The sequence below is a fragment of the Spermophilus citellus genome (assembly GCF_964194105.1).
Source record: "Spermophilus citellus genome assembly, chromosome: 15".
Taxonomy (NCBI): Eukaryota; Metazoa; Chordata; class Mammalia; order Rodentia; family Sciuridae; genus Spermophilus; species Spermophilus citellus.
The window spans coordinates 66,309,281-66,336,830 of NC_138195.1; the positions used below are offsets into that span (position 1 = coordinate 66,309,281).

The 27,550-nt window shown below is 44.5% G+C and overlaps 1 protein-coding gene across 1 annotated transcript in view; it reads left to right on the forward strand.

Moving 5' to 3' along the window:
• Positions 1-17,551, forward strand: part of DNTT (DNA nucleotidylexotransferase) — a 201,764-nt gene extending 184,213 nt beyond the window's left edge. The window contains exons 10-14 of the mRNA XM_081268312.1: positions 3,596-3,728; positions 4,826-4,934; positions 8,989-9,234; positions 13,479-13,562; positions 17,154-17,551. Coding sequence (XP_081124438.1) covers positions 3,596-3,728; positions 4,826-4,934; positions 8,989-9,234; positions 13,479-13,562; positions 17,154-17,240 — 659 coding nt within the window. The 3' untranslated portion in view covers positions 17,241-17,551. The remainder of the gene's footprint in view (positions 1-3,595; positions 3,729-4,825; positions 4,935-8,988; positions 9,235-13,478; positions 13,563-17,153) is intronic.
• The last annotated feature ends 9,999 nt before the right edge of the window (positions 17,552-27,550 follow it).

A 27,550-nucleotide genomic window follows, 5' to 3' on the forward strand; every position in this document is an offset into this window, starting at 1 on the left:
GTGAGCCGCAACGGTTTTTGGTATCTGTTGATGTTTGAAACCAAGTCTTGGCTCCAGCACCATCCAACTTCGTGATCTCAAACAAGTTAGTTAAAACCTTCAGGCCTTGGTTACCTCATTGATGAAAGGGAGGCAAAGTTGACAGTTAACAGGGAAATGCAGGCAGAGCCCTGCACTGAGTGCTGGCACCAAACAGAGTCACTCTTCCTGTGGCTGCTGTCATTTCTTCATCAGATGTCAACCTGGTTCTCACGGACTCCCTTTAACACCGGGGTCCTGGCTTTCCCTGAGTAAGAGACATGGGTGTGGCATTAAGGACAGAAGATGTCAACACATAGGATTGGAGAGAAAGGAATACTTAGAAACTAGAGTCATTGCCACAGTGTGGTTCACAACTGTGGATCTGCCTTACAAATTGGAAAACAGAAGGCAAATGGTGGAAATCCAGAAAAGGGGTTGATCTTCCAAACCAGGACCCGTTACCTGAGAAGAGAAGACATGAACTCTGTAACCATCACCTCCAAGCCTGGCAGGGCCTCCCAGGGCTCAAGGTGCCTTGGCTGCTTCCATGTATGGAAGGTTCTGATGTATTTTTCAAAAATGAAAAAATGTCGATTCAGGGTCAAAAATGTGTTGTCTGCTTTAAATGTGTATTTTTAATATGAAATTCCATATAGAAATACCATGCAATATTAATAGAAATACAATATAATTGTGGTTCTAAAGGTAGCCACAGTCACAGTCCCCAGCACTATGGCCTCTGGAGTTACAGAAAGTAATGACATCATCAACATTTTACTGATATAATAGTAAGGGACCAGAGGATACCAAGGAAAAATGAAAGCAAACAGCTATTTTCTGCTTAAATAATGACAACAAAGAATAAAACTAGAAGCAATGATCGAGGAAGCAAACCAAACCTTGGTGGGTCCCAAGAACATCCCTACTCATCTTTTGTAAATGTGCTAATTCCTCAAAGATTGCTAACAAGCATTATACAATGTCACATAGGAGATAAAAGAATCTAAGAAAAAAAGACCCTGTATTTATACTCTGGGCTCCAGAAAGTACACATTTAAAAGGTATGATTTATATCATCTCTAGAGATGTCATTAAAAATAAATTTACATAGGTATTAAACGTAAGTGGCAAGTTGATGGTTTGGAATGGCAGTAAGGACCCTCAATGCTTAAAATCACCTAGATGGAACCCCTGTGAAAGGACATCAAGTGCCAGTAAGATCTAAGGATCTTCCAGTTCCCTAGGTTTGTAAACTGGATTTTTCTTTTTCTAGTTGGGCTCTTCCAACATAGTGCATGAAATAGCTATTCATTTAATCAGTGTCTGTCCTTTGACTGTTTAATACTGTTAGTTCTATGTAGAAATCAGGGAATACCCTCTCATCATATTTACTAGAAAAACAAAATCTTGGTTATGTGCGTCCCCTGGAACAGCGCTCCAGTGCCTGGAATTGTCAATGGGAATTGCTTAGGGTTCTGCAAAGGGGAAGCTAATACACACTGAGAGTCATTTCCCAAAGGCGGCCCCAGGAGAGAAGAATTTTGTAGATTCTGCTTGGCAATCAGCCTTTGGAGCAAGACTTTTGTTGGTCTCAATGTGTGATAAATGGGTCAGATGAAAAACCTGGTTCTCTTTAACTTATAATTGCACCTGACTACAGTTCTCTGAGACTTGAGTATTCCCATGCTACATTTGTCTCAAAAAGTCAGTTTCTGAAATACGACAGCACATATATAACATGACACAGTGTGATTAGTTTCTTGCCACACCGAAAAGGAAACCCAACTAAATTGTTTTCATGGATGTCACCAAGTTATCATAGTACCTGCATCTTCATTCTTGATACCTGCATGCTCTTGAAATCATTGCTGATTATAACTTTTGGTTCACATACAATAAGCACAGGAGTTTTATGATTACCAAGTGAGTTGCACTCTGTGTATTAGTCATGAGGGCACTCTCTGTATGATAGCCAATTGAAGTATTGCTTTTTAGATCAAACTCCCCATACTCCCCATATACTTTTTCTCCTTTTATTTTAAATAGCCACCTTTTAAAAAAGGTGGCTTTTTAAAATAAAAGGAGAAAAAGTATAAGTTGTGGTACCAAGAAAGTACTCCCATAAGCTAAGTGGTCCCATAGGTTTGGCATGGTATTGGACAGTGTATAGGTACGTTAGTATGAGAGTCATTTCTTTTGGGTCCCCCCAACACATTTTTGCAAGTTTCCTATTAAAGTGAGCTTCTTCATCACTGTAATTGAAAGATCTGCAAAGAACAAGGTAGAGGAGGAAAAGTCTATTTGAGGCTCATGGTTTCAGAGGTCTCAGTCCATGGATGACAGATTTCATTGCTGTGGGCAGAAGGTGAGGCAGAACATCATGGTGGAAGGGTGTGGTGGAGGAAAGTAGCTTAAGAGATAGCAATAAGGAAGCAGGGACACATTATAAACTCCAAAAGCCACTCCCCACTTGCCTACAATTACCACCCAGTTAATCCATATCAACAGACTAATCCATTGATTAGGTTACACCTCACAATCCAACCATTCCACCTACCAACAATTCTTGCATTGTCTCACATACGAGCTTCTGGGGGACACCTCATATCTACACCATAACATGCCCCATTTAGAGATAACAGGGAAGATTGAGAACTTTGTGAACAGGATGTTCAAGCCAAATGACCTCCATGCCACCTCCCTCCCTCATTCCTGGGGTGAGAAACAAGGACCAACAGATTTGCTTGATGTCCTTTCTGAGTGTCAGTGGTGGGTAAACCTGCAAGGAAGTAGACCCAAATTTGTCAAAAGAAAAAACTGCCCATGCAGGGTTTGCAGATAGGAAATGGGCTGCCTCTGGAGGTGTCAGTGCCCCTGTTATTAGAGAGATGCAGCAGAGTTTGGATGGTCCTCTCTTGGGGACCTTGATTAGAAGAAGAGCAGTGCCTCATACTGAATGAAGCATAATTAGATGTCACTCAGGCCCACTGAGTCTCCCCTGCAATCTTCCTCCCAATCCTTGGAGATAAGTCTCCGTGTCTCCCTGCCTTCCTCCTCTGGGAAAAGCCCAGTCATTAGCTCTTCATCCGACATTGACCTTTCATTTGTTTATGCACCAAAGAAGCAACAATCCAAATGCCTCGGATGCTTTTCACCTTGTTGCAAAAACAAATCTACCCTCTTCCAGTTCTCAACTTTCACTTTTTAAATTGATTCATTGTCTTCCATCCTAAATCTTCCCATCCCGAATCCTCTTGCGTTACCTTTCTTATGGATCAAGAAGCCTGGATCTTCATTAGGACCTCAGACTGGAATGGTCTGGATTCCCAAGGGATAAAATATCTCCTTCTAGTAAGGACAATGTAAGTCTCTCAATCAGACACCAAGGAGTCATTGCCACCTGGACAATCCACAACCAGATGAATTGTATGGCTTATTCTGTCTCCATGGAAACAGAGTTTAAGTGATGCCTGTGGCCATGAAGCTCCATCTGGGGGCAGAATCTCCTCCACAGAGGTAGGTTTTTTTTGTATGCACCTCACTCTCTCCACTGACCTGTCAAATGACCTCTCAGGATTCCTCTATTATGAAGACCTCGTCAGCTGTGTGACCAGGGCAGAAGCAGAGGCAGTCAGTGTGCTGGTTAAGGAGGCCGTCTGGGCATTTCTTCCGGATGCCTTCGTCACCATGACAGGAGGGTTCCGGAGGTAACTCTCGCTCTGCTTTGCTTCTCCTGCTCTAGTACCCTCAATGGCTCCCTATCACATACAGGCTTCTGAAACAACACAGAATACATTTGTGGTCTGCTTCTGGCTTCCCTCTGCAGCTTGTGTCCTGCCCTCAGAGTTCACTGTAGCATCCCCAAAGGGCTTAAAATTCCCTGCACATACAGAGCTGTTTCTTGCCTCTGAGACATCACTCAGTTGGAATTTTCTCCCTCAACTGCCATTCCTCAAATTTTCACGTGGCTGACTTCAGCCTGTAAGACTCAATTTTGATGTCACCTCCTACAGAAGACCTTCCTTCACTCCCTCCTCCCCCAGGCTGGGTTAGGGACCTCTCTTCAGTGCTCCCTAGACACCCTCCAACCACTTGTTGCACACATTCTTGGTAATCCATCCCAATGTCTACCCCCCACTAAGCATTAGAGCTTAGCTCTCATGAGACCAGTGCATGATGCCCAGCATGAAGTAGGTGCCCCAGAAATCTTGTTTGGGTCACAAATAAAAGAGTGAATAGATTCTTCACAGAAGTGTGTGCAGGGGTTGACTATTAAGGCATTTGTTTCATAAGGGATTCTTCCCTCCAACCTCTGATCTTTTTACCGGGTGACTATTGCCCATTCTGACAAGCCAGGTTTGAGACAAAGGAAATAGTGAGAAAAAACTGAACCTAAAAAAAAAATTCCCTTAATTTATGTCTTGATTCTAAGAGTGCTACCTTGTAGTGTATGAACATCATTCTTCGGTTTGCTTATTGTCGTGTGTGTGTGTGTGTGTATCTGTCTATGTGTTTTGCAGCTAAAAGTGAACAAGTAGAAAAAATAATCTTCTTTGTTACATTTTGCCCCCTGCCTGACCCCCCATCATCCTATATGTTCTATCTATGGCTTTTTTCCCCCTGTGTCATAAATTTATTTTGCAAGGAATAGAGTTATACAGTCAAGGATAATTTGCTTTTAAAAATGTCACAAGCATTTTGTGTTACAAACCTTGGCCTTTGGGCATAGAAACAAATAGAGTTTTTTAACAACTGAGAGCTAAAAATCTAATTATTTCCATTTTATACCTTTTTTTTAAATTAGGGGTAAGAATATTGGGCACGATGTAGATTTTTTAATTACCAGCGCAGAAGCAACAGAGGAAGAAGAACAACAACTGTTGCATAAAGTGACAAACTTATGGGAAAAGAAGGTAAGGAGAGATGCTAAAAATAGACGGGTATCCACTTGAGCATCATATTAACATGTTGAATTTTATAAATTATTTACCTCATAATTGTGTGATGACCATCTAATCAATTCTCAATTATTAGTAAGACATTGTCCCAAACCACATGACCCACAATGAGATTTACCTGCTGTGTGCCCTAGAGACCCTGTTATGAACATGTACCTTGTGTATTTACACTCACCCTGTCACCAGAGGGGCCTCTGCAGCCACATGTTTGTGTCTGACAGGCAGAGGCAATAGTTCAAATGCAGGCGGGGCACTGAACCGCCCTGGGAAAGCCAGGGAAAATCCAGGAAAGCCACAAGCTAGGGCTGCAGCAGGACCATTCCAACCAGGATCACATGGTGTAAGGGGCGTCACTGTGCCTTGAATTCCTAGCTCTTCTGTTCCCGCCTGGACTTGGAGGAAATGAATGAAGGCAAGCTGGGCCCAGCAGAGGTCATGGCTCAGAGCCCTCACCCACTGACAAAACCAGGCCTGTGACAGGCTGGCCCAGGCCCCATGGAGGAACCCAAGCTGAGTTAACCCTGTGGCCACTGCAGGCCCTGACTCCTGTCCCACTCTAGTGAGAGCCCCATGTCACAGACAGAGCAGAGGGCTCCACTCTGCAAAGCAAGTGCCAAGGAGGCTGGGCTGGTGTTTTTCTGGTGCAGCTTCATTCTTTCTCAGTAGATGGTATTTGTGAGGTGGATCGTATGTACCAGCGAGAGGAGATCTCAGATAAATTGAAAATGAGAGCTAGAAACACTCAGACCCAGAGCCATGGACACTGGAAGTGAAGACCCAACTGTGGAACCAGAGCCACATTTGCTTGTGAGTCTCTCCTTGGGTCCCTCTCAGGACACTGGACACAGTCTAACAAGGGTCCTTGAGAGTGGACACAATAGGCCCCACAGGGGACATCAGGACAAGGGAGAGTTACCTACTCTGGCTGCTACTCTGCGTGGGTGGTAAAGAGGAAAGGTTCCCCCCGACAGATGAAGGAGCACAGCGCTGGACCCTGCAGGCTGAGGCCTGGTGGAGTGGGCTGCCTGCTTGCCCACCTGCGCCCTTGCAAAGGGGGACCCATTGACCTGTGCTTGTGGACACCCCTCCTCATGCTGAGACTGGGATGGGAGAGGACGTGTCAGTGGGAGCCCTCTTTCCCTTGGTCCTTCCTGGGTTTCAAGACTGTCATACTGCCGTCCCCAAGCAGCCATGGGTGTTTTAAATGCAAGCCCTGAGCACAGGGGACCCTGCCAGCTCCTCGCTGTTCCACCTGGGGTGTCTCCCTAGTCTTCCATGTTCCACTTTCCTCAGTCTCTAAAGCAGGGATGACAAGCCTCTCTCCTGGATAATGGGGAACTGAGAGAACTGCAGAAGGCTTGGGCACGGTCCCGAGAAAGGGCCAGTGCTAAACAAATGTGGCGGTTACCAGGATCCTTCATGAGTTGTTGCTTATTGAACTCTGCCTGAGAGCCTGACTCTGGGGCGGATGAGGGGACGCAGCTCCCTCCTGGTCACTCACTGACTCACTGACAGCTTGACAGCAGGGAGAAGGGCCGGGGCAGTTCTGACCACATCCCGGAGCTCCAGGCCTGCCCCCACAGTTCTCCATATTTAACTTTTGCCTCTGCCTCTTCTTAACCCAAACTACACTTTCAGGATGATAAAGACCACAGCCTCGCAGGCACACATGCGTGTACTCCTGCACAGTCTGTGCACAGTCCAGGTGTTTAGCAGGAACAGCCCAAGGACATCAGCTAAGCCACCTCCGATGATTCTAAATATTGCCCTGGCAGAAAGTTCCGTGGTGGGAGGTGAGATGGGAGAAGGCAAAGAGCTCAACAGTCTCGACCTTTGGGGAGGGATCGCCCTTGCCAAAGACTTCATTTGCCTGAATTCTAACACTGACCATGTGTAGTTCACCCCAAGGAAAGGACACTGGCCAACTCTGGTTAAGGGTCACACCTGGTGATCAGGACCTTGGGTACAGGTCCTCTAACTGTTCCCTGCCACCGCATCTCCAGCTTGTGGCACTGCTGGGTGATCCAGATCGCTAGGAAGTACAAAAGGGTAAATCCGCTTTCCATAACCTCAGTTTCTGTATCCCAGGATCCAACCAACCCTGGAAGGAAATATTAACAAAAAAACTGCATCGATGCTGAGCACATGCAGAATTTTTTCATATCGTGTCTCCCTGAGACAACCCTTCACCTAACATTCATATAGTAGGTCTTATAAGTGATTTAGAACTGATTTACAGTGCTGTAGCTTATTGAACTCTGCCTAAGAGCCTGACTCTGGGGCGGATGAGGGGACTATATATATATAAATAAAGTCAGCTATAATGTGCATGGGAGGATGGGCTAGGTAATATGCAAATTTTACACTCCTCTATAGCAGAGACTCATCTGTGGACTTTGATATCAGCAGGGGTCTTGGAAACAATCTGGAGGACACTGTTTTCACTTAGAGAAGCTGATTTGACTTTGAATAGGGGGCACTGATTCTACTGAGGAGCTGCAGAAGATTGAAAGCAAAGGGTGGGAAGGGACCTCAGGCTCTGCTAAGCATGTCCCACCTTCTCTAGCTCTCCTTACCCTGAGATCTGGCTGCTCTGTCCGCTGGGGACAGGGAGGAAGGAGCAGGGAAATGCCTCTTTCCTAGTCAGGATTCTCTGTTTCCAGTGGGAAAAAAGGTCATGCTGGTGTAGAAATCGGGTGGCCCGTGGGTATTGATGGGGAAGCCAGAGTCCAACTTTAAAAGGAATTTTCATAGGAGAGAAGTCATGGGGGAGAGAAGAAATGGGGGATGAGGCAGGGAACTACAGGACACAGAGACAGACAGTCAAAATCCCAGAAGAAAGAAGAAAACTGAAGTCCACATCAGGGATTGCTTGTATGCTGACAACTACACCCTGCTGCAGACAGAACCCGACATGCAGGGGGCGTCTCACTCAGGGGAGGCCTTCCCGAAAGCCTTGCAAAACTCAAGACAAAGTCAACCAAGGATGGCTGCCCGTCTGTTACCAGTCAGGTGTCACCACCTTGGCAAGTGCAGCAGCACAATTCACTCCTAGGAAGCCAGCGTTGCAGGTGTTTTTTGAAAGGAAGGTAGATGTTATTACAAATCTGGCTTCAACGGGAAGCTTGCTAATGTTTTAATAACTTGCTCTTCAAATTTACGTATTTAAATGTACTTGAAAGTCAGCTATAATGTACTTGTTTTAGTAAGTTTCATTGAAAAGCGTTTTAATGGGCTGGTGGTTGGAGGTCACCTAAGGCAGCATTCATCCCCCGACCCAGAGGTTCCTTCCAATGGCAGAGCTCCCTCCTCAACCCTCTTGGAGGTTTGCAGAAGAAATGGAAAGCGTGTCCAAAAATAATAAAAATTGCCTCTCTCTTCCCCTCCTCTGTCCTGTGCTGTGAAGAACTCCCAGGGAGCACAGGGCAACTTGCCTCGCCGTGTCCCAGAATCACTTGGTAGCTTTCTGAGGAGCCAACTTCAGATGAGCTATCTACTTCTGCCCCACTTGCTCCAAGGCAGGCAAGAGACAAAGCAGCCTCAGTGCTGCTGAAAATAGCAAGTCACCCTGCCCCAAAGTGGAGCTGAGCTTCCAGCCACAAACCTTGATCCACTTCAACCTGATCATCCGTATAGCATGGGGACACGATCTCAAAGCCACCCCACCTGGCAGCAGCATGGCTTTTTTTAATGGTTGGTTTGTCTTTCAAGGAGAGAGGGGAGTCTCAGCATTGGCTGAAGAGTCAGAAGGAGGGAGGCAAATTCTCTCAAGGTTTTGCTGTTAAGTGGCTTTGGAACTCAGCCTCTCTGGTGGCTAAATTCTTTTTCTGCAGAGGGGGGATAAGACACTCCCTCACTCAGCTGCCTCTCCTACTGTGCCAGGTGGACTCTGGATGCAAGGACAAAAATACATCTGCCTCCGTTCAGCCCTGCAAAGTTTGGTCAAGAGCCTGCTATAAGATCGCAGACTCCCCAGGTGACCTTCCTGATGTCTTGTCATTTCTTTCAGGGATTACTTTTATACTGTGACCTTGTGGAGTCGACATTTGAAAAGCTCAAGACGCCTAGCAGGAAGGTGGATGCTCTAGATCATTTTCAAAAATGCTTTCTGATTCTAAAATTGCACCATCAGAGAGTGGACAGCGACAAGGCCAGCCAGCAGGGAGGGAAGAACTGGAAGGCCATCCGTGTGGACTTGGTCATGTGCCCCTATGAGCGCCGTGCCTTTGCCCTGCTGGGATGGACCGGCTCCCGGGTAAGTGCTACATGGACCCACAGGATGATGTTGGCCTTCCAGAACATGTAGGCCAGCTCTGCTGGGGCCCAGAGGAGAGATGACAGCCCGGAGGATGGGGTGCCCGTGTTGTATTAGATCAGGCATTCTACCCACACACGGTCATGCCAGATTCACTCAGGACAGAGGTTCCTAATGTGTGATCCCAAGAGCAGCAGCTGCAGCCTTACCTTGAAACAGGTTAGACTTGTAAACCCTCCACCCGACGTAAACTTACTGACTCGGGAACTTTGGGGATGGGGGTTTGAAAAGCCCCCCAGCTGATTCTGAGAGCTCAGGCATGAGACCAAGGAAGCAGAGAAACTAGCAGGTGGGAAGAGCACAGGTTGGGCTCACCCTGCTCCACCTCATACCAGCCAGGTGATCTTGCACTCAGTCTTCCCATAAGGGAAATGAGGGCCGTGAGCTTGACTACCTCCCTAGGTTCCAGGGATTTGGAGATGATGCTCTCAAAGCCTAGCAGCACCAGGTGTGTGGTCAGTACTGGATAAACAGCAGCTCCTGGCTCCCATCATTTTATGCTCACAGGAGAGGGAACCATGGACTCAGTCGCTGTGACGTGTGCTCAGCCCTCCCAGCCGAGCTCCTCCTCACTCTTGCACCTGTTTCCCAAAGTAGCCGGTTGTTGCCTGGAATGAAATGGAGGGTTTTAAACTAAATAACTGCACAATGTAAATGAATTGTCTTTGATTTTGAATTAAATGTTAAGTATCTTTGCTTTGGGCTGGAATATTCTCAGCACAAGATCTTAGCCCTGGGATTTCTTATCCGAATCAAAAAATGTCAACCAGCAATGAAATGTATCTTTTATTCACACACACACACACACACACACACACACACACACACACACAAAAGATGGGAAAATGAATTAAAGATACACCATAAATGTAATTTGTCTGGTAGACATACATCTTTGGAAACACAGAGTGTGTTGAGGAAGGGGACAGTACCAAAAGGAAATCTTTGTAAGGTCACACAAGGTCATGCCAATTGGGATTCACAGGCTAAAATGGATGCCCTTTGCTTAGTTTGTTTTTAAGATAAAATGTTTTTGTTTTCAGCACATTCTGGTCTCTTTTCTCAAGAATTCTCAGAAATTATGGCTATTGATTTTATAGGACACTGGCAGAACACCAAACTCACCCAGATTTTAGCAGGGTGACTACACAAGTTATTAAACCTCTCAAAACCCTAGTTGTAGGGGCTGGGGATGTGGCTCAAGCGGTAGCGCGCTCGCCTGGCATGCGTGCGGCCGGGGTTTGATCCTCAGCACCACATACCAACAAAGATGTTGTGTCCGCCGAGAACTAAAAAAAATTTAAAAAAAAAAACCCTAGTTGTCCATCTGTCCTTGTTAACAGTGATGCCCACCTCATAGCCCTGCTGCCACCTGGGTTAAATGAGATGCTGCATGAGTTTAAATGTGCCAAGGGCTCAGCATATATAAAGCTGGGCTAATTTGTGATTATCTTTATAATCTTTATGTCACTTAAGTGACATACTTATGATGTGTTTCACTGACCTCTACTGGCTCTCATCTGGCGCTCTGTCCTCAGGGGATAAGTGTTGGTGAGCAACTAGGATTGGTCTAGTCTAAAATTCCTGGTCCAGTCTAATGTCACCTCAGCCCAGGGATAGTAACTACCACAAAGCTTCCTTGGGATCTTTGGGCCCAAGGACTTCCTGAACAGGGTCCATCTGCAGGAACACACGAAGCTGAGGTTTTCTGAAGCCACCCAGGTATGGTATGCCCTCTAGACGGTGCCTGAGTTCATTAGTTAAAAACCAAGAGAAACGTCTGTTTTCCCCTGAATCACATTTCTTCCAAGCAGGTCTGCTGAGCTGGTCAGCCTCGCTTTATTTCCTGGTGTTTTAGTTAGGTTTCTTGTTGCTATGAGCAAAAGACCTGACAACGTAGAGGAGGAAAAATTTATTTGGGGCTCAGAGTTTCAGAGGTCCCAGTGCACAGACAGCTGACTCCACAGCTGTGGGCCTGAGGGAAGGCAGAACATCCTGGTGAAAGGGGATGATGGAGGAAAGCCACCCAGGACGTGGTCACCAGGAAGCAGAGAGAGGGCTCCACTCACCAGGGAGGAAAGATAAGCACCAAAAACACCCCCCCCCCAGTGACCCATCCCATCTAGCAATAGCCCACCTTGCCTACAGTTACCTCCCAGTTAATCCATCCCAGTGGATTAATGCACTGGTGAGGTTAAGGCTCTCGTAACCCGAGAATTTCACCTCTGAACTTTCTTGCATGATCTCACATGTGAGCTTTTGGTGGACACCTCATATCTAAACCACAACAGCTGGAATTTCTTCAAAAGTATGGATCATGTATGTTTATGTCATATGTTGGGAGGAGGCACACAAATGATTATGGCCAGATACCTACTTAAAAAAAGCATCTCTTCCTTAAGCTACCTTACTTCCATTTGCCCTAAAATTGTCATAATAAACATGAACATCTACAAAGAGCACACATAACTGTGCTGTCTAAAGCTTAACAGTGCACAACTTCCACAAGCATATGCAACAACTACGAAACAGCCCAAACTCTGAAGTCTGTTGGAGCAATGATACAGCCAGACTGTGCTACGACTGCTTCTACCAATGTGCACCTCTTGTTATCTGAAACATAACATCCTTGCCCTGTCTGTTTCACAGCACTTACTTTATTTATTTATTTATTTTTGGTACTGGGGATTGAACTCAGGGGCGCTCGGCCACTGAGTCACATCCCTAGCCCTATTTTGTATTTTATTTAGAGACAGGATCTCACTGAGTTGCTTAGCACTTCGATTTTGTTGAGGCTGGCTTTGAACTCCCAATCCTCCTGCCTCAGCCTCCCGAGCTGCTAGGATTACTGGCATGCACCATAACACCCAGCTAACACTTATTTTTAACGTATCCCATAATTAACTTATTTCCTCTGCTACTGTAAATCACCTATGGCCCCTGCTAGATTCTAGGCTCTACCAGGGCACACTGTCTTTCTTTTGTTCACTGTTCATATTCCAAGCACCCAGAACACAGCTGAAACTCAGCAAATATTTGTTAATAATTTCATTACTCTCCAAATGGCAGGCACAGTGTAATTCCTAATGGGTTATGAAAACTGCTCCTCAGGCTTTCACAGAGGAGCTTAGGAATACATCTGTCACCCAAACACCCAAACAGCAGAGCAGGGGATCCGGGACAGCCCCTCATCAACTCCACTTGCCCCGGCCTCACCTCCACCTCCAGTCTCTCCAGCTGGCACCAGTCCACAGGTGTGAGCCACACAACCCAGCTAAGGGTGGGGGAGGAAGGACAGTGGCCAGGGCTGGGAGGTGGGAAGGCGGTGAGCCAGGCTGCACTCCTGAACCTTCACAGACCTGTCTACGCACCGGAATCTGCTTCTCCTCAATTCTGGCTCCATCTCCAGCCAGGACTTCTGCTGAACTGTCTTCTCAGCCAGGGACAGCCGGCTTCCCTGATAGGAACTAACCTGTTGCCACTAGAGGGCACAGTTACCCTAGGCGTTCCAAGGACAAAATTTATAGATCTTTGCTTCTCTCAGGAAAACCAGCTTCACAAACACTATTAATTATTCTCATTTTCAAAGCTTTCTTGACCTCTTAGGCTTTGGGTTTTGTGGGTTTGCTCCCTGAAGCCTCAGAGCCCAACTCCTGATTATAAGAGAAGCCATTCTGGAACAGGTGACTTCACAGAATCTTAGAAGGAGGAAATGGTAAAGCCAGAGGGGAATTTATCATGCCTATCCTCCATCCTTTGACCAACCAAGATTCAGAGAGGCTGGGTGACTTGCCAAGAGATACACAGCCAGGTAGGGACAAGAATCCTGGAATATGATCCCCTGACTCCTTGTTCTCTTTTACAATAATAATATTCAAATTTTAAAGTAAAATTATTTATTTTAAACCTGGTCCAGTTTTACTTCTATACATGAGGCATTATTTGCCTAAGGAATGGGGTCTTGGGCAAAATACATCAGGTTCCTGTTCTCACCGAGCTTACAGTCCAATGTGCTCATGGGAGCACAGAACTCTGCCATCAGTTTCTCCCTAGGAGAGAAAAATCACTCTGAGAACATTTAGTGGAGATAGATATTTCACTAGAGGGTCTCAGCCATCTCTAAACGGTGAATACTGAAGACATTTTAGACGTGACATTAATTTGTTCTCATTATCACTTTCCAGCAGTTTGAGAGAGACCTCCGTCGCTATGCCACACACGAGCGGAAGATGATCCTGGATAACCATGCTTTGTATGACAAAACCAAGGTAGTGCTTCCTTCCTGACATGGGAAACTTGGGTCCTCATCCCTAAGACTGGCCCCTGAGCACTTTCCCTGGACTGATTTTAGTGTCCAGTTACATTGCATTTGTCCCATTCCCAGCTGATCACAGAAGAGAGCAGCTGGAAACACCCCCCCCCACACACACACACACATGCAGCTGACAGTCCCCACCTGGCCCAGGGGGCAACTCAGGGTCTTTGGGTTCAAAAAAATAAGCTAAAGTAGCCCCTAGAGCCAGGGGAGCAGTGAACAGACTGAGTTTGCTATGTCCTTGGTGTTTGTAGTGAGTGGCTTCCCAGGGATCCTCACAAATCACAAACACCCCTGATTACCCTGCAAATGCAGAAGCAGTAGCATTCTGAGTGGATAAAGGAGAGAGACAGAGCTGCCCAGAGAGGGAGATGGGCAGTTGGCTAGGCTCACGAGCTATGTGACTCGTGCGCCATGCACACTAGCCTTGCTGTGGTCATGATCCAACTCACGCCTCAGGGTTACATTACTACATGGATTATGAAACACCCAAGATTCAACTGTTATAATCAGGAGCACCACGGTCTGGTCTTATAGCAGTCAAGCACACAGCACTAGGTTCTGAAGGGGAAGACGACAAAATAACTAGAAGCAGTGGTCCTTGCCCTCTAGGAGTTGATAGTCCAAATGAGATGTATTTGGTTAAGATGCCTCAGTTTCAAGTATGAACAGGCAAAGGAAAGGGAACTAGGTTGCTTACTGCAGTGTCTAGGGGTAACATTCGCTTAGGTGTAGCCGTATCCAGGTGCTCAGGCAGGCTTCCTGTGATGTTATATTCATTCTCAGGCCAGCTTTTTCCACGAGTCCCATTCTCCAACAGAGCAGATTCTCTTTCTTAATAGTACCAGCAAGAATCCTAGCTGGTGCTGTTAACTCTGATCTGCCAGGCTTGTGCTGTGTGCTTCTCCCTGGAGGTGAGAGCAACTCCATCTGACTTTCATGGGTTGAAAGTAGAGAGAGGGGATTTCCCAAAGAAATTCAAAGTGCTGCTCACAGAGAAGGAGCTGTAGGTGCTAGCCGGGAACCCCCAGAAGCTGAGCCTGTGGGTGGAGATAGATTAATATGATATAATTTAGAAAGACAAATTAATACATAATAAATAATTTAAGCAAATAGGTACCTTCTATGTGCCCAGAACTGTGCTATTTACAAGAAGATACATGGAGGAAGAGAGCAGTACTTGGTCTTGAAAAGATCAGGGGGTGGGAGCCTGGTGTGGTTGGGAACAGGTGCAGAAACTAGAGAACTCAACACTTAGTAGTTAAGTGTCCTATAAGTACTAGCAGCACATGATTCTGACTGCACATTAGAATTATCCAGAACTTTTAAATAGAGAGATGACAGGACCTCTCCTGAAGCTTCAATTTCTTTGGACAGGATGTGTTTCAAACTTCAATTAAAACAACAACAACAACAACAAAAAAAAAAAAAAACGGCTCCATCTGGTGGTTCTAGTGAACAGCTGTTAAGAACTGCTAATGCCTTTTGCTTAAATGGAAAGATGTCACAACTTTATCTTAATTCACTAAGTATAATTGTTTTAGTCAGCTTTTTCACTACTCTGACTAAAAGATCCAGCAAGAACAATTTCAGGAGAGGAAAAGTTTATTTGGGGGCTCATAGTTTTGGAGGTCTCAGTCCATAGACATCAGGCTCTGCCAGGGTTCTGCCCCAGCGAGGTCCAGGGGTCCAGGGGTTCCTGTGGTAAGTAGCGCAAAGGAGTCGTTCCGTTGGAGCAATCTCCAGAGAGAGAGCTCTAATGCAGCTTTCTCTGGGTCATTTATTACAATTTTTCTCATCATTATGGATTCAGAATACATCATTAATTATACAATTTCCAAATTTTGCCAAGATGTGACATTTCCTTAACAATCATTAGGGGTATAGAAAATGTGACATCAATTTACATTTTTCCAGGATGTGACGTTTCCTTATTATGGGTACAAAATCATTAATAAAATGCGTCACTAATTTGCATTTTTCAGATTTTAGCAAGATGTACTATTTTTCCCAAGATGTATTGTTTTCTTATTAACAGATGCCAAACTACATAACCAGACTCTAAGTCTCTTAACCTGTTATTAACCTTTAAGTTTAAAGTACATCTGTACTTTATTTCCAATCTAAAATTCCCATCTAAAGAAGTCCCCTTAAATCTTATACAAAAGTCTATAAACTATTCTTAAAGCATCTTAAGAACCCATACAGCTAAAAACTTAAGAATTCTAAACTTAAGAATCTAAATAAAATAATATTTCTAACATTATTCTAAAAATATGTCTTATAAAGCTACTTTAATTAATTTCTAAATTTATTCTCATAAAACTGGTTGGGCTGCTTTCTCAAAGAGTTTCTTTGTTTCTTAGACAAGGTGCACTATTTCTTATATCTTTGTAATCTTTCTCACTGAAACACAAGTTCTGAACCTCAGTCCACTTACCACCAACATTAACTATGCTTAACATAGGTCCCTATGTGAGGTAAAAGAGGATTTATAGAAAGGGGGGGAATGTATCTTTATTTGCCTTAACTTTCCTAAGTGTATAACATAACTTTCCCTTAACGAACAAAACTACCTATAGTGGGCTTTGTGCAATAAACCTAATGATTAGACTTTCTAAGAGGCCTGAAATATGGGCTTGGGTTCTTAGTTGATATAATCAGTGTGGTACCTAAAATTCTCATGACCTTTTGGAGAATGATTGTTGTCCATTATCAGTTGTGTCCTCAATGTGCTGAGATAGTAGAACAGTCTTATATTTTATCCTCGATATACTGAGAGGTAGTAGAATAGCCTTCAAGGCATGAGCTACCTGTTATGTTCTAGCCATCTGAAATTTAATTTGGTTTGGCATTAAGCATACTCATGCTTCCTGTCAGGAATATGAGCATGAAAATGAAAAGTCCCAATTACATAAAAAAAAAAAAAGGGTCTCATGGTTTCGGTTTCCCATTAGCATGGCTTTGCCAGCATTCATCAAGGTCACTGTGACCTTGTCAAGACAGTGGGAGGGGGAGCGCCTTCACCAAGGCTCCATTTCTCGGGGCCCAAGGTGAGGCAGGACATCATGGTGGAAGAGTGTGGCTGAAGGAAGCAGCTCACATGATGATCAGGAAGCGGAGAGAGAGAGGTCTCCACTTGCCAGAGAGAAATATATACCCCAAAGCCACAGCCCCAATTCCCAACCTCCTCCAGCCACACCCTACCACTTCAATTACCATTCAATTAATCCTAATCAGGGGATTAATTCACTGATTAGGTTAAGACTCTCACAAGCCAATCATTTCTCCTCTGAACCTTCTTGCATTGTCTCACATGTGAGCTTTTGGGAGACACCTCACATCCAAACCATAACAATCATATTCTTGGATGGAAAAAATGTAAAATTTACAGAAACTGGTTATGATGACTTATATATTCAGAAGCAAAGTATTTTGTAATAATTCATTCTAATAAGTTTTACAAGTCACATTTTCACTGTATCTGCACTGAGATGCTTAAGAAAAATAACTGAATGCACATTATTTCTTGTTATGTTTTCAGAGGATATTTCTCAAAGCAGAAAGTGAAGAAGAAATTTTTGCACATCTGGGATTGGATTACATTGAACCATGGGAAAGAAATGCCTAGGAAAAAGTTATCAACATTTTGTTCCGGTTCTTTTCAGGTTAAATAAATTATGCTTCATATTTGCAAAGGGTTCCTTAAGAAAGTTTGGAATTCTTAGGACTTACTGAAATACAGATTGCTACTAGAAATAAGCTGCTTTGAGACATGATAAGGAAGCGTGTGGTAATGGGTGTAACAGACCTTTTGTGCAACCACAGCTTAGAATTCACAATGCATTTTTCTAAAGAAATGGGGTTGTCACTGTGACCCACCAGGGAACTGCTCAAAACCCACTTTGCCCTCAGTGTAGCTGTAACACTGGTTATCTTCAATAAAAATAGGAGGAAATGGGATGATGGTGTCTTCTTCACTCAATTATCATAAAATGTTTCTAAACACAAGTGAAATAATGGAATAATAAAGAGCTTGTGGTTTCTCTTCAGGGGACAAATGGGCTTAATTAGAACATGCAGAGACTCCAAGGGGGACTCTGGGCTCCTTCTGGAGCTTCGGGAGGAACTGGGGCTGACTGCTGACTGGCTCAGTGTAGTTCAAAGCCAGCAGCTCTCCCACCACCATGGAGCTGGGCTCTGAGTGCCCCAGCCCAGGGCCACGTCACGGGTAGATTCTCCCTGCTCTCCATCAGAAGGAAGTGCAGTGTCCCAAACCACCTAAGGAAGAGTTCCCTCCTTTTTTCACGTTGGAGTCCTTCTCAGGAAGGTGATCTCCTTAGGCTCTTTATCTCGGGGCACCCAAGGGAAGGGAGGGAGCCTCTGGAACTTCCAGGGGCCAACTCTTTCTGACTGCGGCCCCCTTCAGGAGGGCACAGACTGGGCCCTGTGGTCTGAAGGACCTAGAAGGCATCTGTCCCAGGTTTGGGGGCCTCAGCCGGCAGAAAAGCTGGAGGCAAACTCTGACGACCATTAGCCCATATTCAGGAAAGGAAAGCCAGAGGGAAGCGTTGAAGAAGCCACAGGGAGGGAAGAAAAGGGGTGGTCCTGAGGATGGGGGGAGGCCCCCAGCAGACCTGGCTTCGGTAGAGATTCACCTTCTTGGGAATTCACGTTCCTGTGGTCAGGTATTGCATGTCACATCAGGGCTCCACGGCTCACCAGACCCCACTCTGTGTGTGTGTGTGTGTGTGTGTGTGTGTGTGTGTGTGTGTTTCCCCATTATGGTTTGACATTACCCAGGCTCCTCTTCCTGGGTAATGTTACTCCCCTAACCCAGCCCCACAGCATTAACAGAATGCCCTGGGACAGGGTCAGGGAGTGGCTGGAGGATGGACCTTAAATACATGGAAGGCAAGAACAACCCACGCCCCCAGGGAAGTGAGGGAATGATTGCAACAGTCCTGTTAATGTGGTGAGATCCAGATCCCCTGCCTGAAGTCGTGGAGCACCTCGGACCACATGAGCTAATGTGTGCAGAAGGACACTCGAATCAAAGCTCCTCTAGACATCCCATCAGGCTTAAAGGGGGCCTGGGACAATGATCTCATGGAACCAAGGGTTGACAAAGGAGCACAGCTGGATATGCTGAGAAGCACACCTTGGATGAGACAGCTAGGACCAGCCACTCCCGCAGACCATCAGGGGCCTTGGGGACTCCCTCAGCTTTGTCCCTCACTCCCTGAAACTCCTATTTCTATTTTCTGAGACAGAGAAATAGAGCCAGTTTAATCTAGGCCTGATGGGTCATGGGTTGACCAGTGGCCGTAGCCCGTAGGCAGGCTGCCTGTGGGTCAGCTATGCACTGTGTGTCCAGTCAGACAGGGCTGGGGTGTGGCTTGCCTACTTGGGTGCGAGCCTGGTGTGTGCAGGTGACTGCACCCGGGAGCTCTTCTTTGGAGGGCTTGGCCAGGCAGCTTCTCCATGCAAGGCTGGCTGTGGTCGTGGTGAAACTGAAACGGGGGTACCAAGGATAATAGGTGCACAATTCTGGGAGGCTGGGAGGTGTGGCCTGGGGCACAGATGCCCACCTGCTTGGCCCCCTCAGAGTCTACCCACAGGAACCCTCACCATCTTGGTAACCAGAGAAACTACATCCTCAAAGCCCACTGAGGAGTCAGCAAGCAGGGTCAGTCACAGACCAGGGCCGTCAGGGATAAATACTTAGAATTCAGCTTTATTCTTCAATAAATCAATATCCTCTCAAAGGAGAGGCCTGGAAAACAAGGAAAATGAACAGCAAAGTGACGATGATAGAGAAAAATAGGTTGGTTAGTGCAGAAGTAAGGGAGCTGTACCCTGGAGGAGAGGAGCAATTGCCTGGATAGGACGATACAGGATAGAAACTCTAGGGTGTCCGGGGTTGTCCCTCCAGGCTGGGGACACAGAGGACAGATCCCAGCCGGTTTTAAAGAATGGGAGGATTTGAATCTTCCGCAGCAGTCCAAGTAAGTGCAGAAGCGAGGAAGGACCCCTGTGTTCTACAGTCAAGAGGCAGCTGAGCCAGAACTTTCCTGTTTGGAACGGACTTTTGGAAAGGTTCTTCCCAAGACTTCTCTCATACACTTGAAACTTGAAAGAGGGAAAGGAGTTTTGTGATGGATACAGAGGTCAAAGACTGGCAGCCCCTCTGCTAAAACAGCCCATAGGTGTGTTGTGTTTGATCTTTGCTGTGTTTTAGGGATTTTTAGAAATAGGGACCAGTATTTAAAACTAGCTAAAATGCACTTTTTTTCCCCCCCCGAAGCTGGGGCTGTAGCTCCGTGGTAGAGCACGTGCCTAGCATGTGTGAGGCACTGGGTTTGATCCTCAGCACCACGTGTAAATAAATAAAGATTTAAAAAATACAACAAAGTTATAAAAAATGCACATTATGGCTACTTTTGGAAAACTAGGCCACACAGGCCTGTCCGTCTGCAGCAGGCATGTGGGCTCTGGATAAGCTTCGACACCCGGCCACCTTCCCACTGCTTCCCTGTTGACAGCGTCTGATCACAATCCATGAGATAGTCTCCTGGCCCTTTCTGCTGCTCCCGTGTTTCCCAGGGACAATATTCAATATTATTTTAGGTAGTATGTAGATAAATATCTTTATGTTGATATAATCAACAAATATTTATTGAGAGCAGCCATTTTTCTAAGTCCAGGTATAAATAAAATTGTAAGAATTGTCTATTATTACAAACATGAAGCTTACATTCTATAAAGGCATTTATTTTAATCTGTTACAAAAGTCACAGTTTTCTGCTTGTGGTGGGGATATAAAGCTTCCTTTTGTGAATATACTTGTCTAAGCTAGAAAAGTTATCAGTGTAGGGGCAGGGAGGGAATACTTCCAGAGGCATGAGGATGTGGCAAGAATGGGGAGAGGAAAGAGGAAAGCAGGTGACTAACTTTTGGCGAGCATGCAGGTGGCCTTCCTGTCTTCACTAACCAACTCCTCTGCTCTGATTCTCTGAAGGTCCCCACCAGTCAACAGCCCCATGCACGATTTTCCTCATCAGAGAACCTCAAAGATTCTAATGCTGCTTCCCTTATTTGGGAAGCTCTGTTGGGGATTCCACAAATGCCCTCTACTGAAGTTGCATATGATTTTTTGCTCTAGGTTAGAATTTTTATCAATTAGGTTGGTGACTGGTAATCAGAACTCAGCCGCCCCTGGTGCCTCCTACTATAGGAACAGAGTGCCCTCTAGTGGCTATTAAAAGAACCTTAGGGGGCTGGGGATGTGGCTCAAGCGGTAGCGCGCCCGCCTGGCATGAGTGCGGCCCGGGTTCAATCCTCAGCACCACATACCAACAGAGATGTTGTGTCCGCCGAAAACTAAAAAAAATAAATATTAAAAATTCTCTCTCTCTCTCTCTCTCTCTCTCTCTCTCTCTCTCTCTCTCTCTCTCTCTCTCCTCTCTCGCTCTCTCTTTAAAAAAAAAAAAAAAAAAAAGAACCTTAGGAGGCAAATACAGATCTTGATGGATCAAGTAAAACCAAGAATGCAGAGCAGGACCTTAGAGACCTTCTGTGCCAACCCCCTCATTCTACAGATGACAGACCAAGATCCATAGACAGGGAGCGACTTACTCAATGTCACACAGCAAGTTAATGACAGACATTTTTCCGATTTAACAGAGTCTGTATACAGGCTGGTCCTCCCCAATTACCAGCTCTGTGACTTTGGGCAACATTATTTAAAAAAATGCACACTTTTTAACTTGTCTCTGAGACAAGTTACCTAATCTCTGAGATTTGGTTTCCTCCTCTATAAAATACTGGTTCTTTTGTTTGCATCTTTCAGAGAATTAAATGAAGTAATGCTGTAAAATGTTTAAAGAATAATTTAGGGATCCTTTGGATTGGGAATGGTAAAAGAACAAGCTGATAATACCTCTGTGGAAAGGACAGTTGAGTACCCTGCCAGTATTTTACTTACAGGCTTCTTCTGCAGAAAGTCCCAAGCCCTTGGAGCCAGAAAAGGAGGTGATGGAGATTGAGGCAGTCAGCATTTTGGGTCTTGGACTCCAGCCTTCCTGGATTTGGCCAGCGTGGGGGACAGGAGACAAAGGCCCAGTCAAATGTCTCCAGAGCTTCTGTGGAGGCTAAGTGCAGATTTATAGGACTTTAGGGTACTCACTGACCTTGATCTCTTAGGGACAGGTGAGAGCCATAGTTGGAATTGCTTTTGCCTATTTCAAATGAATTTTTATCAACCAAATTCACTCTAAGCATTTCAAATTCCTCCCGCCCACAGGTACATCCTTGTAGCAGCCCGGAAACTCTCCCAGTTACCAGTTAAACTCATTATTCTTAATGATTCATTTTGTGCAAACTTAAATCATCTCTCAAAACAAATTGCTTTACAGTCTACAGGACCAATCAAATTCACTTCCTAGAGCCATCAGTAAAATTGGCAAAGTAACATCAATGCCATGTACTTCCTGGGGTTGGCGTAAAAATAAAACAAAATAATAGATAAAGAATGCTTTTAAAACTAAAACCTACTATAAATTTAAAAGAGATTAGTATTTGTCATATTATCCTGCCATAGCTCCAGCCCTTGGGGACTGCTTCTCAGAAAGGTAAGCCTATGACTGTAAAAGTAACAAATCAGTCATTTCAGACAGGCTGGCATTTATATCCAAGAGCAAGAATATAGTGTTCTGTCAAGAAATTTCTGAAGTACTAAGTGAGGGAGAACTAGTGACCCTCACAGTGGTGACCTTGGACTTGACTAGCACCGTAGCCTGCAATGCATTTGTGTTCTGCATTTCCATGGTGTGTAAGGGACAGTATTTTCACAAGAAACAAATCCAAAACATGTGTTAAGTGCTTTAGCCTCTCTGGTGAGGGACAGGAGGCAGAGAGAGGTGTGATTATAGTCACATGTTGGGCATTTGCTCTCATGCAAACCTCATAGAGTGTACTTAGCCAACTGAGATGGCTATGAGTCACCAGGCGATGCAATTTTATGAGACCGCTGTCATGTACTTGGCCTGTTGTTGGCCAGAATGTCAATATGACATTCACTAATGACTGCAATAAGAACAGGAGTCTTTATATTTACCCATGGAGTTGCTGACTTTCTTTTCTTGTGTAGATGCTGGTGTCTGATACCCTTATCCTTTTACTTGAAGGACTTCCTTTAATATTCTGGTAGTGCTGGTCTGCTGGTAGTGAATTTTTTTTGAACCTTTGTATATCTGATAAAAGTTTTGCCTTTTTTTAAAAGATGGTTTTGCTTCAATTCCCAGTACTGAAAAAAAAAAAAAAAAAACTAGATCAGCAGTGTTTTTCCTTTGTACTTTAAAAAATGTTGTCCCACTGTAGGGCTTGTGTTGTTTCCAGTGATAAATCGGGTATAATCCTTATCTTTGTTTCTCTGATATAATGTGATGTCTGCGTCCACTAGCTGCTTTTACATTCTTTTTTTTTTTTTAAAGAGAGAGTGAGGGGGGGAGAGAGAGAGAGAGAGAGAGAGAGAGAGAGAGAGAGAGAATTTTTAATATTTATTTTTTAGTTCTCAGCGGGGTATGTGGTGCTGAGGATCGAACCCGGGCCGCATGCATGCCAGGCGAGCGCGCTACCGCTTGAGCCACATCCCCAGCCCTGCTTTTACATTCTTATCACAAGTTCTGAACAATTTGATTTTGAAGAAGCTTGGTACAGTTTTTTTTTTTTTTCACATTTCTTGTGCTTGGGATTCTTAAACTTCATTGATCTCTGAGTCTACAATTCTCATTGTTGAAAGTTTCACTTATTAATTCTTCCAATATTTTTTCTTCTGTCTGCTTTCACTTTGGGACTTGCGTCACATGTTTATTAAGCCAACTGATGTTATCCCATGGATTATTGGGATCATTGACGTGCTATTCTTCTTTTTTCAGCCCTTTTTAATCTGTATTTTATTGGCATAGTTTTAATTGATGTATCTTTAAGTTTACTGATCTTTTCTTCTGCAATGTGTAAATTTCTTTTAGTCTCATTCAGTATATTTTTCAACTCAGACATTATAGGTTTTTTGTTTTGTTTTGTTTTTGGTGGTGCTGGGGGTTGAACCCAGGGACTTGTGCATGCTAGGCAAGCACTCTACCAACTGAGCTATATTCCCAGCCCCTCATACATTATAGTCTTAATCGTTAAATGTATGAGTTGGATTTTTAAAAACATCTCCCATGTCTCTATTGAACATGCTCAATCTTTCCTCTAGCTTATTGAATATTTGGAATATAGTTATAAATATTTTAGTGTCTTTGTCTACCAATTGAATCATCTATGTCAATTCCTCTTTTTTAAAATATTTTTTTTAGTTATCAGTGGATCTTTTACTTTATTTATGTATTTATTTATTTATGTGCTGTGCTGAGGATTGAACCCAGGGCCTCACACATGCCAGACAAGCATTCTACCATGAGCCACAACTTCAGTCCAGTCAATTGCTGAATACCTAATAATTTTCTACCTGATTCTAAATGCTGTGAATTGTACCCTGTTGTAAGCTGGATATTTTTGTATTTCTGTAAGTTTTCTTGAGGTTTGTTCTTGGATGTGATTAAGTTACTTGGAAACAGTTTGATGTGTCCTCTTCTTGCTTTTAAGTTTTTTCAGGCAGGACTAGAGCAGCCCTACCCTAGTTTAATGTAGGGTTAATGTTCTTTCCTGGAACTGAGACAATACTCTTCTCAGAATTCTACCTGCTTCCTGATTTTTTTCTACTCTTGCCATTTGGGAACAGGCACTGTTCCTGGTCCTGTGTGAGCTTGGGAGTCTTGTTCTCCATAATTCTTTTGTGTGGTTATTTTTCCAGCCTTGAGTAGTTTGTTCATGTGCATGTTCAGGTCAATACACAAGGAGGACCCTCTTTAGACCTCTGAGTTCTGTCTTTATGCAACTCCTTCCTCTCCAGTACTCTGCCCTGCAAATTATATTTACCTAGGCCTCTGTGAATTTCCAGCTCTTTCTCATCAATACACATGCAAAGGTCATTTGGTAGGAAGACCATGGTGTCTGAAAAGCAGAGAGAAGTCCCATGTGACAGGAAGGACCATGGCATCCAATGAGCACAGAGAAAGCCCTTGCTACTGGAGGATCCCAGGTATCTGAGGAGGAGAGAGGAAGACCATATTTCGGGGGGGGGGGGGCACAGTTTGTGGCATCTGAGGGCAGACAGGAGACCCCCATGGCTGAAACAGAAGAACTAGGCTTTCCATGTTCTCAAGACAAAGACTCAAATTTGTACTTTGGCTTTCATCAGTGGATAATTGATGGTGATCCAGAAGAATCTAATTGATCATCAAGTCAGCAATACATTATTCAATAGGATTTGTTCCCACTTACAGTCAAATCTTTCCACTGGGATGAGGATATAGTTCAGTGGAAGAGTGCTGGCCTAGCAGGCACAAGGCCCTGGGTTCAATCTCTACCAACACACACACACACACACACACACACCTTTCAACTTATTTTTAGCCCTGCCAGTGTAACTCTATGAAAATTGATTCTCTGACATTACATATCAGTTTTTAAGCCTAACAAGTCACAACCAATCAATCCTTCAAAGGTTCCTATCAATTTTTTAATTATTTCTACATCCTATTGGACAGATTCAGCCTTCTTACATCATATTCCCCAGTCTCACCTGCCAATTTTGGTTTTCATACATTGCTTAACTTACTGGAGTTCAGGTGACCTGGCAGGTGAGAGGTGGCTTCCTCGCTTTACCTGGAGACACAGCACTCCTGAATGTGCTCTGACATAACCAAACTTTTGCTCCCTTTGGAGGCTGGAAAGGTCATACTTATCTCTAAATCAGGTATTGAAAAAGGAAAAAAAGAGAGCTCAGATTATTCTTTATTTAAGCCCAAGAAAAAAGACTGTCTTATATCTTTGGCCGTGAGGCCAAGCCCCTCCAGGAGAACTTTCTTGACATCATTGCCCTGAGTGGATGGGAGATACACATTCATGAGGGTGGAGAGACATTTCCAAGAAGACCCAGTTGTCTTCAGCTTTTTCATTTGGTCTCCAATGTTGTCTTGGGACCTAGCATTTCACTGACGTAGGAAAGAAGCCAGTGCACGTGAGTCAACTCAATTCATACTTAAACAATAAAAATTCTCAACAAAATGGTAAGAGTGTAAAGATTGTATGACTTGGCACTCTTCCAGAAATTAGTCATTATGATGTATTTTGTCTTTAATTAGCATTATGATGTTGTAACAATAAATTCCACGAAGAAAACTAGGAAGTAACTTTTACTTCTTGGCAAAATTATAGGTGAAACAAGTGTCTCTGTCCACCTGCAAGTCAGGAGCTGAGGAGGGCCATAGAATTCAGAGGATTGTGCTGCTGGGGTGGGGAGAGCAGGGAGACAGAAAGGGGTAGGGAGGGGCTTTATTTTGTCTTGTTTGTGAAAAACAATTAAAATGTCTGAGCTGGGTGGATATAATCTTAAAGACAAATCAATCCAAATATTGGTGCTACATGAGAAATAGGTCCCAAACACATTGTATGAGCTGACCAAGATCACTCAGCTTAACACCACCCCCGGGTTGGAGAACCACAGCTTCAAACTTCCAGTCTCAGCAATCTCATTACAATACTGGGTCTTCCCTCCATGACAGACTGAGGAACTGCCATCAGTCACTCTGGCTGATACAATACCTGTACAGGAATGTCTCTGGGATAATCTTAGTTTTTTATCTTATACTTTCATGTAGAAAAAGGAAAGCCACACATATTTTGTAGGTTCATAAAAATGACTTTACTTTCTACTTTATTCCAAAATAAGTTTTTGTGTATACAGCAGAAAAAATTACAGAAACACTGAACCTTATACTGTTTTTAATAGAAACAATTTGAAGTTAGGATTCTAAGCAATGGATTATAAGTAGAATTAAATGAATGATCCAAAATGCAAGCCGTACCTTACTTAACAGGCTGCAAGGCTTTTTGACATGGATATTACAATGCACTGCAGGGTCAGAGGATGAAAACTGCCATCTCCATCTTATGAGTACAGAACAGAGGCTCCGGGAGATCAGCAGTGTGTGCTAGGGCTGAGTCACGAGTATCGAAGTCACAGCTGACTCCTCCGTAAATCCAAAGTCCTTCCCAACATGTAAGAGAAGTAAAAGTACCAGTATCCCTGGCCACATCTGCTTACAAATGGCCAAATCTTCCTGTCAAGGGAACTGAACCCCAGGGACAGGGCCAGGTGGCTTTAAAAAGCAGGGGTTGGCATGGGCCATCAGTTGATGGGCTTTAATAGAACCCATCTGTTATTCAGGAAAGTAGAACACACTTCTGACCCATCAGAGGCCCTGGGTAAAGAAAGAAATGTTTTCTAGGATACCCAGGTGACTCATGGAGCAGTCAGATGTTCCCTGGGATGCTCTGGACCGGGGTTTCCCAGGAGGATGTCTGACCTGCTCAAAGGCAATGGCCCTGAATGGGGGAGCCAGGCTGCCTAGAAGCCTCCTCCAGGAAGAGAAGGTCAAAGCCTGTCCCAAGCTGGCTGACATGGTCCTGGATTTTCCTTGGAGGGCAGGTGTGTGGTACTTGGCCCATCCCTTTGTGCTCATCCCCTGGGTCCTCTTGATCTCTCTTCCTGCAAGATTTTTTTAAATCATGATATTCCAAGGACATGAGTCTTTTCTCCACTCTGATGGAATGGATAAGCTGTCATTCCTAATAATCTTTCAGGGCCACTCTTTCCTCCCCTGCCCCTTCTTTGCCCTCCACACGAGTGTGTGCACACATACACAAAGCCTGTTGCAGAACTGCCTTCCTCAGATGCTGTCTGATCACAGACTCAGGTGGGGGTGATGAATGATGTGTCTCCTTGGCCAGGTGGGTGGTAGACATCTGATGTGCTAGGAAGTCACCTTGCCC